The following is an 18,601-nucleotide window of genomic DNA, read 5'->3' on the forward strand; positions in this document are numbered from 1 at the left end:
GACTGGACCTGAACCATAGAATTAAAGAAAGCCCTTCTTACTGGACTTGGTAAAGGCTGGGGCTCTGGCAGGAGTTCGCCGTCCTCTCCGTGGAGAGCCAGCTTTGGCCGTTCTGAGAGCAAGCAGGAGTCCAAGTCCACGTGTTCATAGCCAGTGGCACTAGTGAAATCCAAAAGTCTAGATACAAACAAAGTGTTTTCAAAATTAATGGAGATAATACAAACCAACCCATGAACCAAGGTCATGTGATTATTGAACACTTAAAATCCATTAAAAAACATTAATATACGCGTGCCACAACTACTGAAGCCCGAACGCTTAGAGCCCATGCTCCGCAACAAGAGAAGCCACTGCAAGGAGAAGCCCACGCACCACACAGAAGAGTAGCCCCCACTTGCCGCAACTAGAGAAAGCCCGCATGCAGCAACAAAGACCCAATGCAGCCAAAAATAAATTAATTTTTAAAAAATCTACACACTACAATTCTGAAAGGCAAAACTATAGAGACAGAAATGAGATTAGCAGCTGTCAGGGACTAGGCATGTGGGAGATGACTGACTATAAAGGGGCACAAGGAAACTTTCTGGGGGTGATGGCAATCAAATGTGTAGTAGTTAGGTAACTATGTATTTGTCAAAGCTCATCAAACTGTACACCTAGAAGAGTTAATTTTGCTGTATTTAAATTATACCTCAATAAACCTGACTTTTTAAAAAACAAACATTAATATAATACTCTTAGAGTAACCAAATTGACCGTCTCCCACACTGACTAGAAGTCCACATAACCTCCCTTATCTATTGTCTTGTTTGATTCTTCTGCCTGAAATGGCAGCCCCCTGTCCGCCCGCCCCGCAGCCCATCCCCCCGTGTCCACCTGGCCATTCCTGAGTGTCCCTCAGGAGTCGGCTCAAATGCTGTCACCTGCTCCTGCAGCCTTGGCTGGGCTGCCTCAGGGCAAGAAGCTGGCTGTGGCTCCCACAGCGCTGCACAGCAGCCTCCATGAAACACTGGCTTCTTTCTCACAGTTTCCCTTTGCCAGGAAGTCGTGAACTACCCTGGTCATATGTCCCTTTACTCTACAACATGTCCCCTGTCTGCACGTCCTTTGTTGGCACTTTCTGAGGACATGGCTGTGAACAGTAGTACATAGATGTTTCTGCCCTTTCAGGTCCCCGGTCTCACGGCTTTCAGGAACAAGAAGGTCACTCTCCACACCTCCCCTCCCAGGAGCCTGTGCGGCCCACCACTATCAGGGTCCCGTAATCCAGGGACAACTTCCACGGGAGAACACACGGTGTACCTCAGGCTGTTGCAATGTTACGCTGGCCTCTGCTGCTGCAGGCTCGCCCCGCATCCGTACCCCTCCCTACTCCCCCCAGCCGAGTGAGCCAGAGCCCCCACATCAGCTGCTCCTTTAACCCCGTCCTGTCTGGGCAGGGAACTGACACCCTCAGGCGACCTACACGCAGAGGCGGGGCCAAATCCAAAGCTGAACCCCAGGAGCTGTGTGAACAAAGAAGAGAAAGGGAAATCTCTCCCAGCAGTCTCAGGAGCAGTGGATTAAATCTCCACAATCAACTTGATGTACCTTGCATCTCGGGAATACCTGAATAGACAATGAATCATCCCAAAATTGAGGTGGTGGACTTTGGGAGCAACTGTAGACTTGGGGTTTGCTTCCTGCATCTAATTTGTTTCCGGTTTTATGTTTATCTTACTTTAGTAATTAGAGTTTATTATTGTTGGTATATTTGTTAATTGATTTGGTTGCTCTCTTCTTTTTTTTATGTATAGATATATTTTTTTTCCTTTTCCTCTACTTTTTTCTTTTTTTCGTGGCACGTGGGCCTCTCACTGTTGTGGCCTCTCCCGTTGCGGAGCACAGGCTCCGGACGCGCAGGCTCAGCGGCCATGGCTCACGCATGGGCCTAGCCGCTCTGTGGCATGTGGGATCTTCCCGGACCGGGGCACGAACCCATGTCCCCTGCATCAGCAGGCGGACTCTCAACCACTGCGCCACCAGGGAAGCCCTCCTTTTTCTCTTTTTGTGAGTGTGTATGTGTATGCTTCTTTGTGTGATTTTGTCTGTACAGCTTTGCTTTTACCATTTGTCCTAAGGTTCTGTCTGCACATTTTGTTCTTTTTTTTTTTTTTTTTTTTTTTTAGTTTTTAGCAATTGCTATCATTGGTGGATTTGTTTCTTGGTTTGGTTGCTCTCTTGTTTCTTTTCTTTTACTACTTTTAAATTTTTTTATTTTTAATAATTTAAAAAATTTTTATTTTAAGAACTTTATTTTATTCTTTCTTTTTTTCTCCCTTTTCTTCTGAGCCATGGGGCTAACAGCATCTTGGTGCTCTGGCCACATGTCAGGCCTGTGCCTCTGTGGAGGGGGAGCCGAGTTCAGGACATTGGTCCAGCAGAGACCTCCCGGCTCCACGTAATATCAAACGGCAAAACCTCTCCCAGAGATCTCCATCTCAACGCTAAAACCCAGCTCCACTCAACGACCAGCAAGCTACTGTGCTGGACACACTATGCCAAACAACTAGCAAGACAGGAACACAACCTCACCCATTAGCAGACAGGCTGCCTAAAATCATAATAAGGTCACAGACACCCCAAAACACACCACTGGACGCAGTCCTGCCCACCAGAAAGACAAAATCCAGCCTCATCCACCAGAACACAGGCACCACTCGCCTCCACCAGGAAGTCTACACAACCCACTGAACCAACCTTAGCCACTGTGGGCAGACACCAAAAACAGTGGGAACTACAAACCTGCAGCCTGCAAAAAGGAGACCCCAAACACAGTAAGTTAAGCAAAATGAGAAGACAGAGAAACACACACAGATGAAGGAGCGAGGTAAAAACCCACCAGACCAAACAAATGAAGAGGAAATAGACAGTCGACCTGAAATAGAATTCAGAGTAACAATAGTAAAGATGATCCAAAATCTTGGAAACAGAATAGAGAAAATACAAGAAACGTTCAACAAGGACCTAGAAGAACTAAAGAGCAAACAAAAATGATGACCAATGCAATAAATGAAATTAAAAATTCTCCAGAAGGAATCAATTGCAGAATAACTGAGGCAGAAAAATAGATAAGTGACCTGGAAGATAAATAGTGGAAATAACTACTGCAGAGCAGAATAAGGAAACAATGAAAAGAATTGAGGACAGTCTCAGAGACCTCTGGGACAACATTAAACGCACCAACATTCGAATTATAGGGGTTCCAGAAGAAGAAGAGAAAAAGAAAGGGACTGAGAAAATATTTGAAGAGATTATAGCTGAAAACTTCCCTAATATGGGACAGGAAATAGTTAATCAAGTCCAGGAAGCACAGAGAGTCCCATACAAAGATAAATCCAAGGAGAAAGATGCCAAGACACATATTAATCAAACTATCAAAACTTAAATACAAAGAAAAAATATTAAAAGCAGCAAGGGAAAAGCAATAAAATAACATACAAGGGAATCCCTATAAGGTTAACAGCTGATCTTTCAGCAGAAAGTCTGCAAGCGAGAAGGGAGTGGCAGGACATATTTAAAGTGATGATGGAGAAAAATCTACAACCAAGATCACTCTACCCAGCAAGGATCTCATTCAGATTTGACAGAGAAATTAAAACCTTTACAGACAAGCAAAAGCTAAGAGAAATCAGCACCACCAAACCAGCTTTACAACAAATGCTAAAGGAACTTCTCTAGGCAGGAAACACAAGAGAAGGGAAAGGCTTACAATAACAAACCCAAAACAATTAAGAAAATGGGAATAGGAACATAAATATCGATAATTACCTTAAATGTAAATGGATTAAATGCTCCAGCCAAAAGACAAAGACTGGCTGAATAGATACAAAAACAAGACCTGTATATATGCTGTCTACAAGAGACCCACTTCAGACCTAGGGACACATACAGACTGAAAAGTAAGGGGATGGAAAAGATATTCCATGCAAAAGGAAATCAAAAGTAAGCTGGAGTAGCAATTCTCATATCAGACAAAATGGACTTTAAAATAAAGACTATTATAAGAAACAAAGAAGGACACTACATAATGATCAAGGGATCAATCCAAGAAGAAGATGTAACAATTGTAAATATTTATGCACCCAACATAGGAGCACCTCAATACATACGGCAAATACTAACAGCCATAAAAGGGGAAATCGACAGTAACACATTCATAGTAGGGGACTTTAACACCCCACTTTCACCAATGGACAGATGATCCAAAATGAAAATAAATAAGGAAACACAAGCTTTAAATGATACATTAAACAAGATGGACTTAACTGATATTTATAGGACATTCCATCCAAAAGCAACAGAATACACATTTTTTTCTAGCGCTCATGGAACATTCTCCAGGATAGATCATATCTTGGGTCACAAATCAAGCCTTGGTAAATTTAAGAAAATTGAAATCGTATCAAGTATCTTTTCTGACTACAATGCTATGAGACTAGATATCAATTACAGGAAAAAATCTGTAAAAAATACAGACACATGGAGACTAAACAATACACTACTAAATAACCAAGAGATCACTGAAGAGATCAAAGAGGAAATCAAAAAATACCTAGAAATAAATGACAGTGAAAACATGACAACCCAAAACCTATGGCATGCAGCAAAAGCAGTTCTAAGGGGGAAGTTTACAGTAATACAATCCTACCTCAAGAAACAAGAAACATCTCAAATAAACAACCTAACCTAACACCTAAAGCAATTAGAGAAAGAAGAACAAAAAACCCCCAAAGTTAGCAGAAGGAAAGAAATCATAAAGATCAGAAATAAATGAGAAAGGAATGAAGGAAACAATTGCAAAGATCAATAAAACTAAAAGCTGGTTCTTTGAGAAGATAAAAAAAATTGATAAACCATTAGTGAGATTCATCAAGAAAAAAAGGGAGAAGATTCAAATCAATAGAATTAGAAATGAAAAAGGAGAAGTAACAACTGACACTGCAGAAATACAAAATATCATGAGAGATTACTACAAGCAACTCTATGCTGATACAATGGACAACCTGGAAGAAATGGACAAATTGTTAGAAAAGCACAAACTTCTGAGACTGAATCAGGAAGAAATAGAAAATATAAACAGACCAATCACAAGCACTGAAATTGAGACTGTGATTAAAAATCTTCCAACAAACAAAAGCCCAGCACCAGATGGCTTCACAGGCGAATTCTATCAAACATTTAGAGAAGAGCTAACACCTATCCTTCTCAAACTCTTCCAAAATATACCAGAGGAAGGAACACTCACAGACTCATTCTCCAAGGCCACCATCACCCTGATACCAAAACCAGACAAAGATGTCACAAAAAAAGAAAACTACAGGCCAATATCACTGATGAACAAAGATGCAAAAATCCTCAACAAAATACTAGCAAACAGAATCCAACAGAGCACATTAAAAGGATCATACACCATGATTAAGTGGGGTTTATCCCAGGAAGGCAGGGATTCTTCAATATATGCAAATCAATGTGATAAACCATATTAACAAATTGAAGGAGAAAAACCATATGATCTCAATAGATGCAGAGAAAGCTTTCGACAAAATTCAACACCCATTTATGATAAAAACCCTCCAGAAAGTAGGCATTGAGGGAACTTACCTCAACATAATAAAGGCCATATATGACAAACCCACAGCCAACATTGTGCTCAATGGTGAGAAACTGAAAGCATTTCCTTTAAGATCGGGAACAAGACAAGGATGTCCACTCTATTATTATTCAACATAGTTTTGGCAGTTTTAGCCACAGAAATCAGAAAAGAAAAAGAAATAAAAGGAGTCCAAATCAGAAAAGAAGAAGTAAAACTGTCACTATTTGCAGATGACATGAAACTATGCGTAGAGAATCCTAAAGATGCTACCAGAAAACTACTAGAGCTAATCAATGAATTTGCTAAAGTACTAGGATACAAAATTAATGCACAGAACTAGCATTCCTATACACTATTGATGAAAAATCTGAAAGAGAAATTAAGGAAACACTCCCATTTACCACTGCAACAAAAAGAATAAAATACCTAGGAATAAACCTACCTAAGGAGACGAAAGACCTGTATGCAGAAAACTATAAGACACTGATGAAGAAATTAAAGATGATACAAACAGATGGAGAGATACACCATGTTCTTGGATTGGTAGAATCAACATTGTGAAAATGACTCTACTACCCAAAGCAATCTACAGATTCAATGCAATCCCCATCAAACTACCAATGGCATTTTTCACAGAACTAGAACAAAAAATTTCACAATTTGTATGGAAACACAAAAGACCCCGAATAGCCAAAGCAATCTTGAGAAAGAAAAATGGAGCTGGAGGAATCAGGCTCCCTGACTTCAGAGTATACTACAAAGCTACAGTAATCAAGACAGTATGGTACTGGCACAAAAACAGAAATATAGATCAATGGAACAGGATAGAAAGCACAGAGATAAACCCATGCACCTATGGTCACTTTATCTTTGATAAAGGAGGCAAGAATATACAATGGAGAAAAGACAGCCTCTTCAATAAGTGGTGCTGGGAAAACTGGACAGCTACATGTAAAAGAATGAAATTAGAACACTCCCTAACACCATACACAAAAATAAACTCAAAATCGATTATAGACCTAAATGTAAGGCCAGACACTATAAAACTCTTAGAGGAAAACATAGGCATAACACTCTATGACATAAATCACAGCAAGATCCTTTTTGACCCACCTCCTAGAGAAATGGAAATAAAAACAAAAATAAACAAATGGGACCTAGTGAAACTTAAGAGCTTTTGCACAGCAGAGGCAAACATAAACAAGATGAAAAGACAACTCTCAGAATGGGTGAAAATATTTGCAAATGAAGCAACTGACAAAGGATTAATCTCCAAAATTTACAAGCAGTACATGCAGCTCAATATCAAAAAAACAAACAACCCAATCCAAAAATGGGCAGAAGACCTAAGTAGACATTTTTCCAAAGAAGATATACAGATTGCCAACAAACACATGAAAGGATGCTCAACATCACTAATCATTAGAGAAATGCAAATCAAAACTACAATGAGGTCACACAAGTCAGAATGGCCATCATCAAAAAATGTACAAACAGTAAATGTTGGAGAGGGTGTGGAGAAAAGGGAACCCTCTTGCACTGTTGGTGGGAATGTAAATTGATACAGCCACTATGGAGAATAGTATGGAGGTTCCTTAAAAAACTAAAAATAAAACTACCATATGACCCAGCAATCCCACTACTGGGCATATATCCTGAGAAAACCGTAATTCAAAAAGAGTCATGTACCCCAATGTTCATTGCAGCACTATTTACAATAGCCAGGACATGGAAGCAACCTAAGTGTCCACTGACAGGTGAATGGATAAAGAAGATGTGGCACATATATACAATGGAATATTACTCAGCCATAAAAAGATACGAAATTGAGCTATTTGTAGTGAGGTGGATGGACCCAGAGTCTGTCATACAGCGTGAAGTCAGAAAGAGAAAAACAAATATCATATGCTAACACATAATATGGAATCTTAAAAAAAAATTGGTTCTGAAGAACCTAGGGGCAGGACAGCAATAAACACACAGACGTAGAGAATGGACTTGAGGACATGGGGAGGGGGAAGGGTAAGCTGTGACAAAGTGAGAGAGTGGCATGGACATATATACACTACCAAATGTAAAACAGATAGCTAGTGGGAAGCAGCCACATAGCACAGGGAGATCAGCTTCGTGCTTTGTGACCACCTAGAGGGGTGGGATAGGGAGGATGGGAGGGGGATGCAAGAGGGTGGAGATATGGGGATATATGTATATGTATAGCTGATTCACTTTGTTATAAAGCAGAAACTAACAAACCATTGTAAAGCAATTATACTCCAATAAAGATATCAAAAAAAAGCGCATGCCAAAATGTATTTGACCTCTGCTGTGTGTTGACAGTACTATGGAACTAATGTTTAATGGTTCTTTTTTTCTCATGCATGATGACCAGATTTTTCCATCATTCTAGTCTAATAAAGCCATTTGGCGGAGTTTATAGAACACGGGATTCACTTGTTATTCGGGAACTTGTAGAATTTGGGGCCATCTCAAACAGCAAAATTACGTTGTAGGTTAGTGTCAGTGCTGGGCATTAAAAGATCAGGAAGTGCAAAATCATGCTGAGAGCACAGTCACACTTACTCCATGTTAAAGATCAGGTTTTGGATACAGCCATGGAATGAGCTTCTCATCTTGAGCATGGGTGTCCCCTCGCCCTCTGGAACACCACCTATGTACAGGTTGGACACACTTATTGTCCTGCTTTCTGCTGATGGGCCCAGCTTCATTTCCACAGGAGCTGTCTCATCCAGTTGGACAGTGATAATTCTAAAAGGTTAAAGGAGAAAATAAAGGTTTTCAAATATAATGAAACATAACTGTCCATTTTAATATCTAATTCCAGCAAGTTCTTACTGAATTATAAAAGTGCCTTGAAGATACATTTTAACATGACATTTAACATGTGTGTGAATAAAAAAGTGAATCTTGAATAATAAAACTTACAGGTAAACGTTCTCCAAAAATGAATGGAATGTGATTAAATATTATTCAGTTCAATTGCTTTTTGGAGAGAATCTTTTACTTCTTTACCTGTGACAAAATGTGCAGTGTTTTTTTTAAAACTTTTGGTCTACAGTTCTGGAGAGAAATTATATAGAAATGTTGATATGACACTGTTTACTATTTCACTGTTTACATTTTACTATTTACTATTTGCTATTTTACCATTCACTATTAGAATTTACTAATACTGTAACACTATTTGACACAGAATTATTCCAGTGTAAAGAAACTTTATGCTGGGTCCCAGAAAAGGGCAGGTTTAAGGATGTTCAATTATGAAAATTCTGCAAATATCTTATTACAAAGCAGATCAAATTGTTTTCCAAAGAGATATTCTATCAAGCTTCTAGAATTATTTTGGAATTATAAAGACTCTGAATGACATCATACTAATTATCCCAATCATTTCACTGCATACAGGCCTCCTACTGGGGAGCCTTCGTAAGGTGACGCAAATACCTCCCGGTCCTTATCAAGGAGATGGAATGCTCTTGACCGTCACCATATGTGCCCGTGGGAGCATGCAGGAGAGCTCTTCTCAGGCTGGTTCCATCCCCAGGATTAACATGCACTTCGATGTGGCCTTCAATTAGCATGATGGAAAAGAAGGGCTGGGAAGGTCACACAGAGAATGCCCAAAGAAAAGACATTACTATAGGATTTAAAGAATTATCATCTTATGAAGGTAATGTGGGAGTATTGGCACCAAGGAAGCAGTTCCTTAAGAATATCACCATCTAACAACTATTTTATACTTTGTATATTGCTTTCTAACCTCTGCTGACATAATTTACATTCTGTATTATGCTATTATCACTAACCATATCAAAGATTTCCATTTCTACAGTCTTCATACTTATTATTTATTGCTACATTATGTACTAACAAACAGTTACGTTGTAAGTCATTGATCTGTTTCTCCCTTTCCCATTTTATTGAGATATAATTGACATATACCATTGTGTTAGTCTTAGGTATACAACAGAACCATTGGATATTTGAATATACTGTAAATGATCACCTCATATAGTTACAAAATTTGTTCTTGTAGTGAGAACTTTTTAAGATCTACTCTCTTAGCAACTTTCAAATATGCAATATGATATTGTCACTATAGTCACCATGCTGTACATCACATCCCCAGAACTTATCTTACAACTTGAAGTTTGTACCTTTGACCCCCTTCACCCACTTCTCTCCTGCCCCTACCTCTGGTAACCACTAATCTGTTCTGTCTCTGAGTTTTTTTTAAGATTCCACATGTAAGTGAGATCATACAGTATTTGTCTTTCTCTCTTTGACCTATTTCATTTAACGTAATGCCCTCAAGGTTCATGCATGTTGTTTTCAATGGCAGGATTTCCTCCTATTTTATGGCTGAATAATATTCCACTGTATAAATAAATAAATAGATATTGATAATATGTATACATATACACACACCACGTCTTTATCCATTCGTCTGATAGACACTCAGTTTGTTTCCATGTCTTGACTACAGTAAATAATGTTGCAATGAACAAGAGGATATAGATATCTCTTCAAGGTAGTGATTTCATTTCCTTCAAATATATACCCAGAAGTGGAATTGCTGGATCATATGGGAGTTTGATTTTTAATTTTTTGAGAAAGCCCCATACTGTTTTCCATAGTGGCTGTACCAATATATTATACATTCCCACTAGCAGTGCACAAGGGTTCCCTTTTTTCCACATCCTCACCAGCACTTGTTATCTCTTATCTTTTCTTTTTTTTGTTTTTGCGGTACGCGGGCCTCTCACTGTTGTGGCCTCTCCCGTTGCGGAGCACAGGCTCCGGACATGCAGGCTCAGTGGCCATGGCTCACGGGCCCAGCCGCTCCGTGGCATGTGGGATCTTCCCGGACCGGGGCACAAACCCGTGTCCCCTGCACTGGCAGGCGGACTCTCAACCACTGCGCCACCAGGGAAGCCCATCTCTTATCTTTTTTGATGGTTGCCATTCTCAGAGGTGTGAGATGAAATCTCACTGTGGGATCTATTCCTTTTTTAAAAATGTAGGTAGTTTCTAACTTTTTATTACCATACGTAATGAACATTTAACTGTTTGTTTTTTTTTTTGCCTGTGAAATTTTTCTAAGATTTCTAAAGGTGGGATTAAAGAGTTGAAGGTTTGAAAATGTTTAAAGCTCTTAACACTCTTTTGCCACAATGAGAGAGGTCCACCAGCAGAACTGGAATGGGAGTGTTTCACAAGGTCTTGCCAGCACTGGATGACACCATTCCTTTTTGCTGACTTAGTAGCAAACTTTGATTTATAAGAGGTCCTATTAAGATTGGTGGAGAAAAACAGTTTGATAGTTCCTCAAGAAGTTAAACATAGAATTCCCATATGACCCAGCAATTCCACCCATAGGTATATACCCAAAAGAATTGAAAACAGGTACTCTAACAAATACTTGTATGCAGATGTTCGTAGCAGCATTATTCACAATAGTCAAAAGGTAGAAACAACCCCAAACGTCCATCAATGAACTAATAAATTATGCTCTGTATACAGTGGGATACCATTCAGCCATGAAAAAGAAGGACGTGCTGATACATGCTACAATGTGGATGGACCTCGAAAGCATGCTAAGTAAAAGACAGAATATCACTCATATGAGTCCACTTATATGAAATATACAGAATAGGTAAATTCATTCCTAGATACAGAAAGAAGACTGGTGGTTACCAGGGTTCGGGGAGGGGGTGAATGGGGAGTGACTGCTTAACAGGCATAGGCTTCTCTTTTGGGTGATGAAGATGTTTTGGAACTTGATAGAGAAAGTGGCCTCACAACATTATGAAAGCACTAAGTGCCACTGACTGTTTCACCTAAAAATGGTTACTTTTATTTTATGTAAATTTCATCTCAACTTAAAAAAAGGAAAAAAGATTGGTGGAGCCCATAAACCAATCTGTCCTTGTCAGACCTTCACTCAGTGTCTTGTGAGGTATCTGGGGTCTACAGACTGGTGTTCCAGGTCAGGCTCTGAAATAACGGGTGTGTGATCTTGTGCAGGTTAGCCAGGCTCTCTGAATCCATTTCTCCCTCAGCAAAATACAGGAAGCAGCATTCACCCTGAAGTGTGGCTGTAATAATTATACAGCAATGTCTATAAAATACCTTGCACAGTAGAGAACAGTACTCTGAATTGTAGCTGCATGGCTTCTACTTCATTACTACATCAGTATTCTGTGAATCTCTTCAAATTACATAATATATAAAGTTCAAGCAGAGGAAATGTAAATATCACCTATCCTATAAGAATCCTAGGTAGACAGCAAGGATCTTTCTTCTCAATGGCTAAACAAGGAAGATGGATTATGCAACACGAAGAGACCGCTGATTCGTAAGGGAAAGACATTCAGCAATAATCACTTTTGCTTATTAAAAACGCACACCCATTAACAACCAGGCACACATGTTGTAGAATACATGTTATGACTAAGTCATCTTCCATCCAGTGTTTCCTGAAGTCATTTCCTTCCTGAGCTCCTGGCTTGAGAGCCTTTGAGCCACTCACCCTGTGGGCCTGCCGGTGACCTTGCTTCTCCCCATGCTGGCCCAGGGCAGCCAGGATGATGCCGCTGCTGTTCCTGGTGGCAAATGTTGCCAACAATTCCGAATCTGGTGACAAGGACTTGGGTGGCAATTCAACGTAGCCGCCTCTCAAGAAGCTAACGCTTCGGACAGGCTGGTCACAAAGGAGAGGAGAAAGCACCGTGAGGCCCACCCGCATGCTGAACCTCCCACCCTGGAGGCTGCTGCCGTTTTCCCCACCACCTCTTTTCTGTTCACACCCCTGGTTTAGATCCTGTTGCCTTATTATGTTAGTAAATCAGTGGGCATTTATAGAAACTCATCCCAATATTAATAAAACACTTCCCACCTCCAGTATACAGCCTTTTCTCACTCCGTAGGAATTTCTGAGTAAATCAAAGGTCGATCTAGATATTTCCAGGTTTTTGATACAGCCCACGTAGCTTTTGCTGGTGACACCTTTCCTGTAGGGAAGGGCAAGAGAACAACAGCAACAAAATTGGATTTTATAACTCCAGTTTTGAAAGAAGAAATAAAAATGGACCTACAAATAAGAAAGATCTCTTTCCTTGTGTCATTCTCATAAATGTCTAGGTCTCCCTCTAACAAGACTACTGATGGTGAGAATTCAGGTCAAACATGTACTCTCCTTAGGACTAAAGAAAGGGATTGAATTTATGAGGCTGATTACCTAGATGGCTACCTAGATAAAAGCATGCTTAATATTTTAAGGGAAACTATTATAGTCAGTACCATTTAGATATACTCACTAAAACAGAGGCTAATTATAAGAGAGACAGTGCACTGCCATAAGGAAATTATAGCATTTAGATTTCAATTCAGTCTCCGTGTAGAGCAAACATTCACCTCCCACGGGGGCAAGCGTGGGCAATGTGATTTCCCAGGATCTCGGTTAGAGACAGCATCGGCTCTTGTCCATACCACATATTCATGAACTTCCTCCTGAAGGAAATAACTGCATTTGGTGAAGTCTGGGATTATCCAGAACCCTTATTTCTTTGATACTAAGCCAATTCCATATTTTTATTAACAGAAATCGCCACTCTGCTGGGTGAGGTGAGCTTCAGTGTACTCAGGCTAACATTTCCAAATGATGGAGACTACTGAACATCTCCCAGTTATGCCCTGAAGCATCAGCTAGTGACAGGAGAACTGTGCAGGAACATGGCTTCTTGCTACATGTCATATCTCACTTTTTCTCTGTGCTATGCAATGAGCTGTCGGCCATTAAGAAACCACATGATTTAGGGCAAATTTCAACCTTTCCAAATCTCAGTTTCTTCCATTGTAAATGAGGAGACTGGCCCCGATGATACCCAAGACCCATCTATCATGAAAGTCTGTGATTTGAGATGTTTTCCTAGTAAAGGGACTCTGTCCTTTTCTCCAGGGTCTATGCTGTGTACCATTTAGGTAAAGAACAAATGAATTACAACACAGCTTGTAACCTCAGAAACATCCCCAATGCCACTGTGTTAGGAATGACATCTGTAATCAGGGATTAAGGGAGAGGCTTCCAGTCCTGGCTCTGCCTTGGCAGAGGGGTAAGACCTGGGACAAGCGACCAACTCCACTGAAGTTTTGGGACATTTATTTCCAAGACCCTGAAGGTGGGTGACTGTGGTTGTAAACTATGTTCCTTGGAACTTTCATACATTTCTGGCAGAGAAGGGGGTGTGTCAGGAAGTGGATTCTGGGCTGCTCAACCCATAGCAACTGGAGTGGCTGCACTTCTGTATAAGAACCTGGCTTGAAGATGAGGTACTGCTACAAATATACATTTGAAAACCACGGGGCTGAGTGACTCGGTTTGGACATTTGGTGATTCCACTCCCTGGAAGCTAGGCTGCCTTGACTGTTGGCCGTATATGCCTTTTTTATAATGGTGTGAAACTTAGAGCTTACTTTGTCCCCAGTCCAAAATTACAAAACTGAGGACAGTAAACTACAGAAAGTTTATGAAATTATTAAAGTCACAAAGCTAAACAAGAACAAGAATCAGTGCATCTCTCCTCTGCTACCTTTAATCCAACTTGCTGATGCTGGTCTTTAAACTTTCACATACATTATTCATTCTAATCACCAAAAGGGGAATCCAGATAAGTCTGCAGAAAGCATGATTCCTTTCTTTTTGTCACCAAAAAGATTCTACCACTCTAGAATGTCTGGACAGGAGAGTGACGTGTGATGGAAAGTGGGTCTCCAAATATTGCACAGTAACAATTTTTAGATGTTTTATAGGCAATAAACAGAAAATCATAAGTTCTATTGCAGAAGGCTTTCTTTACTTCCCAATTATATGGCATACTAATCAAAACAGAACGTTATAGGTTAAATGGTGTTTCCCCACCCCGACCAAAAGATTTTGAAATCCTAACCCCCAGTACCTGTGAATGTGACCTTATTTGAAAATAGGGTCTTTACAGTTGTAATCAAGTTAAGGTGAGGTCAGTACGGTAGGTCCTAATCCAGTATGACTGGTATCTTTATAAAAAGGGGAAATTTGGACACTGAGAGACACACACAGAGGGAAGACAGCGTGTCCACACAGATAAAGAATGCCACCTACAAGCTGAGCAATGCCTGAAGCTACCAGAAGCTCAGAGAGAAGCATGGAACAGATTCTTTCTCACAATCCTCAGAAGGAAGTGGCCCTGCTGACACCTGATTTTGGAACTGTAGCCTCCAGAACTGTGAGAGAACACATTTCTGTTGTTTAGGCTGCCCAGTCTGTGGAACTTTGTTACGGAAACTAAGGCAGTTGGTAATTAGGGACATGAAAATTCTGCAATGTGATATCATACCTTACAACTCTTGACCTAGGTAATCCACCCACATAAATTGGATCCTTATCTAGACGATTGAGGTCAGAAGATGCTCCTGGAGTTTCCCCTTGCTTGGTTTCTTTGTAGCTGGTGTTATATGCATCAATAACTGCTAGGAGTCCTAGAGAAGATCAAGAGGAATAGACAAGAAAATGAGTCATTTTCTACAATAAAGTAAACACAGACGTCTAACAAAGGTCATTTACAAAGACATATTCTTTTACATTCTGCAAATTTGACCAGGGGATGTTCTTGACTGTTAAAAGACAAATGAAAACCCTCTTTACAAAAGTCAATAAATCCAGAATATACATGCTAAATGGTAGCAGTATGTGTGTCAAAGAAAACAGAATCAATTTTATCCTTGACTCCACTTCAGCATTTAACGTTAAATAATGCATTTGGAAACCATAGACAGAGAATTAGAATATTCCTCCAGCAAAATGTGAATCCTGGTGCTCAGTATTCCAAAGAAAACAATGGCTTTTGATTAGAATATCATTTAAGCATACCTAGAAAGCTAAAGTAAAAAAAGACTGCTGACCTTGGAAAGATTTCTATTCCTATGAGGGCGACCGGCATTCCGTGCGTCTACCTGTGCATTTACCTTGCTTTCTGTTTCGCTGGAAGGCAATTTTGTACCAGGTTCCATTATTATAGCGTCTGTCAGTAGTAAGAGCAAGAGGCCCAGAACCCAGGTCAACTGTAACTCTAACTCTGCCGTTGACCAAGTCGATGGATAAAAAGTCTTTCTGTAATAAAGAAAAGTTACCCAAGGCTCCATTATTATCACAATATTTCCTTTCTCTTCAAGTCAGGGATGGCGGAAACCTCCTAGTCAAACTGAGAAAACAGGATCTGGCCCAACAGTCCAAAATTAAAAGTGTCCACAAAGGCTTTCTAGAATAATATACAGACATATGTCAGATAAACTCATGGTCATCAAAATCTACAATGCAGGAAGAGAAGTGGAATCTCTATTTTTTTCATTTAGATTGACAACTGGGCCAATCCTAAAAATAAAACTAGAAGATTGAGAAAAATCAGCAGCACTTCAGATAAAAATAAGAACATGAACTTCCTGCAATGGAATTCAAATAAGGTGGTCAGAGTGAGTAAAACAAGACGTCTTATTCAAGCTCAAAATTTAATAATAAATGTTCAACTGATATTTATAATGATAGGAAGCTATTTTCTACTTGATATGCTTCTATATTTTCCAAACATTCTTCAGTAATTTTGTACTGACAAATCATTTAAAAAGGGGGACTGATATGGCATATATACGTATATATTATCCTAGCATGTGCTCATAAAACAATCATCAAACATAAATATCCTCATAGCAATCCAACTGTATACACACAGTAGGGTGCAGGGCCCCACAGACTCTTACGGTGCCATTTGAAGCCAGGTAGAGAAGCAGCCCATTAGGTGAAAAGGTACTAAAAAGCATAATTATCTGCGTCACAGTAGCCCGGAGCATCTTCTCCACGACAGAATACCCACTCCCATCAAAATGGAAGGAAGCACCTTCATTTTGGGGGCTGCAAGGACAGAAGGTGAAATACAATCCGTTCTTAGGAAGGCAGTTAAATAGAATACATGATAGTTCTACTGAGTTCTTCCTCACAAAAGTCGTGATAGAGCATTTATTTCCATAATTTGATAACAAGTGTAAGTCATAATATCTTAAAATACGCTCCCCATGAGATCATGCGAGACAAGCACCCAGTTGCCTTGTAAGGAAATGAAAGTTAACATGGGCAGTGTTCACTGTAGTAAAAAGAAATTCCCTCAAAGGATGGATTACTGCTATAAATAGTTCTACTTAGTGACTAGATTTTCATTTGTTCTAATTCTCTTAATGTGACTTTGATGTCCCTTAATGTCTAGTTTCCTTTAATGTCCTTTCTTAATTCCAGCACTTTCAGAGTAAATTTTTTACTGGCATGTATCACCTTATGCTCGTTTTTAACTAATTCAACTAAACTGGACTAATGATGGAAAACAAATATGTACCAATGTGCCAAAAGGATCAGTTTGCAAAAATATCATTGACAAAAAAGAATCTCAAAAATCTGCAGGATAAGCTTACAGCAGTTACATACCATGGACCCCAGCACTTCTTAGATAAGTGTTTTCCAGTTTTCCCAACGTCTCAAAAAGCTGACTTGATTCACTCTTCAGGTACCAAGTACTTAGAACATATTCTTATGTTCAAAAAGTACTTTTCTGGAACGTCATAGGGCTCGAAAGTGAATTAGATTAGGGTGTTTTGGGGTAAGAATTTGCATTTTTCCCAGCTGAAGGTGCAATAACCACTCTGTGTCACATCTCCAAGCAGGAACAGAATAACCCAACAGTGAAATTGTTTCCATTAACAAAACAAAATGTAGCAGTGCTTTGTAAAACCTGAGGTTTCAAATTTATAGCTTTCTACAGTCCTGCTTTTTCTAAAAATTTCCGTCTTGAGATGTCTTATAAGGAAGTATAACTTTAAGGAAATGCACTCTGCATAAACAAACTGTGGCCTAATTCTCAATTATTTAATCCTTAAAACTTTGGCCTCCTAGAAGCATGTCCCATTGCTTTATCTTTTGGCAACCGGTTTCATGTAGCTAAGGACACACACTCCAGAACCAGATTGCTAGGGTTCAAATCCCAGCTCCCCAACTTACTAGCTGTGTAACCTCAGAGAAGTTACCTAACCCCTCTGTGTCTCATTTCCTTCATTTGTAAAATAGGGGTAACACTAGAACCTCTCTGGAAGAGCTATACATGATTTAATACATGTAAAGTTCTTTAAACGGTGCCTGGTACATAGCAAATGTTCACTCTGGTTTAGCTCTGAGAATTGTACTGTGTTCAGAGGTCCTAGTGGGGTCCCATTTTGCCTATTAAAAGCTGAGCCTCAAAGATTAAGTTCTTGCCCAAGAACACACACAAGAAAATGCAAAGCCAGGTTTCAAACGAAATTCCAGAAATCCGTCTGCCCTCTCCCTCCCCAGAACTCAGGAGTTCTCTGTTCTCAGGAAGGTTGAGTCTTTGCTTCCGGCTTCTGTCCTTCAGCAGGGCCTGCCCCAGTCAGGTGGCCACCAAGAGGGATGAATGCAAAGGAAATGATGACTGAATGCGATTCTCCTGAGAAGGCTCACATCCCTCGGGTCAGCGGCACATTTCTGGGGCTTGTCCCCTGTGGGTCAGACTTCCGTTCTATAACCATGAGGCCCATATGCCTTTCCCCAGCTGGGCCTCAGGAAGGCAGCTCCAGGCCCCTGCCTGGGTAAGAGGCCGGGACAAATGACAAAGGGTCTGCCACAGCACTTCATGGCTGGCTCTCCTCCAGCGCCCAGCATTTATGGGAGGCCGGGGGGAGCGCTGCGGTCGGGAGGACCGGGCAGACGCCCTCCCTCCCAGCTCTCAGCCCCGTGACCCTGGAAGAATGACTAGACTGCTCTGATCCAAGCTGGCACCCATGAGATGGGGACCTGTCAGACTCCGTGCAGCTGTCCCGTGAGTGAGAAGGCATCACTCGGGCCCCACGCCCAGG

At 40.4% G+C, this 18,601-nt stretch overlaps 1 protein-coding gene across 2 annotated transcripts in view; it reads right to left on the reverse strand.

The window, feature by feature from the left end:
* LAMA1 (laminin subunit alpha 1) overlaps positions 1–18,601 on the reverse strand; it is a 161,230-nt gene that overhangs the window by 13,541 nt on the left and 129,088 nt on the right. For both annotated transcript variants that reach the window (XM_067699663.1, XM_067699662.1), the window contains 8 exons: positions 16,445–16,595; positions 15,656–15,800; positions 15,028–15,169; positions 12,552–12,666; positions 12,186–12,356; positions 9,098–9,249; positions 8,216–8,401; positions 42–177 (listed from right to left, as the gene is read on the reverse strand). In XM_067699663.1, coding sequence (XP_067555764.1) covers positions 42–177; positions 8,216–8,401; positions 9,098–9,249; positions 12,186–12,356; positions 12,552–12,666; positions 15,028–15,169; positions 15,656–15,800; positions 16,445–16,595 — 1,198 coding nt within the window. The remainder of the gene's footprint in view (positions 1–41; positions 178–8,215; positions 8,402–9,097; positions 9,250–12,185; positions 12,357–12,551; positions 12,667–15,027; positions 15,170–15,655; positions 15,801–16,444; positions 16,596–18,601) is intronic.

Source organism: Pseudorca crassidens, chromosome 12 (genome assembly GCF_039906515.1).
Source record: "Pseudorca crassidens isolate mPseCra1 chromosome 12, mPseCra1.hap1, whole genome shotgun sequence".
Lineage (NCBI taxonomy): Eukaryota > Metazoa > Chordata > Mammalia > Artiodactyla > Delphinidae > Pseudorca > Pseudorca crassidens.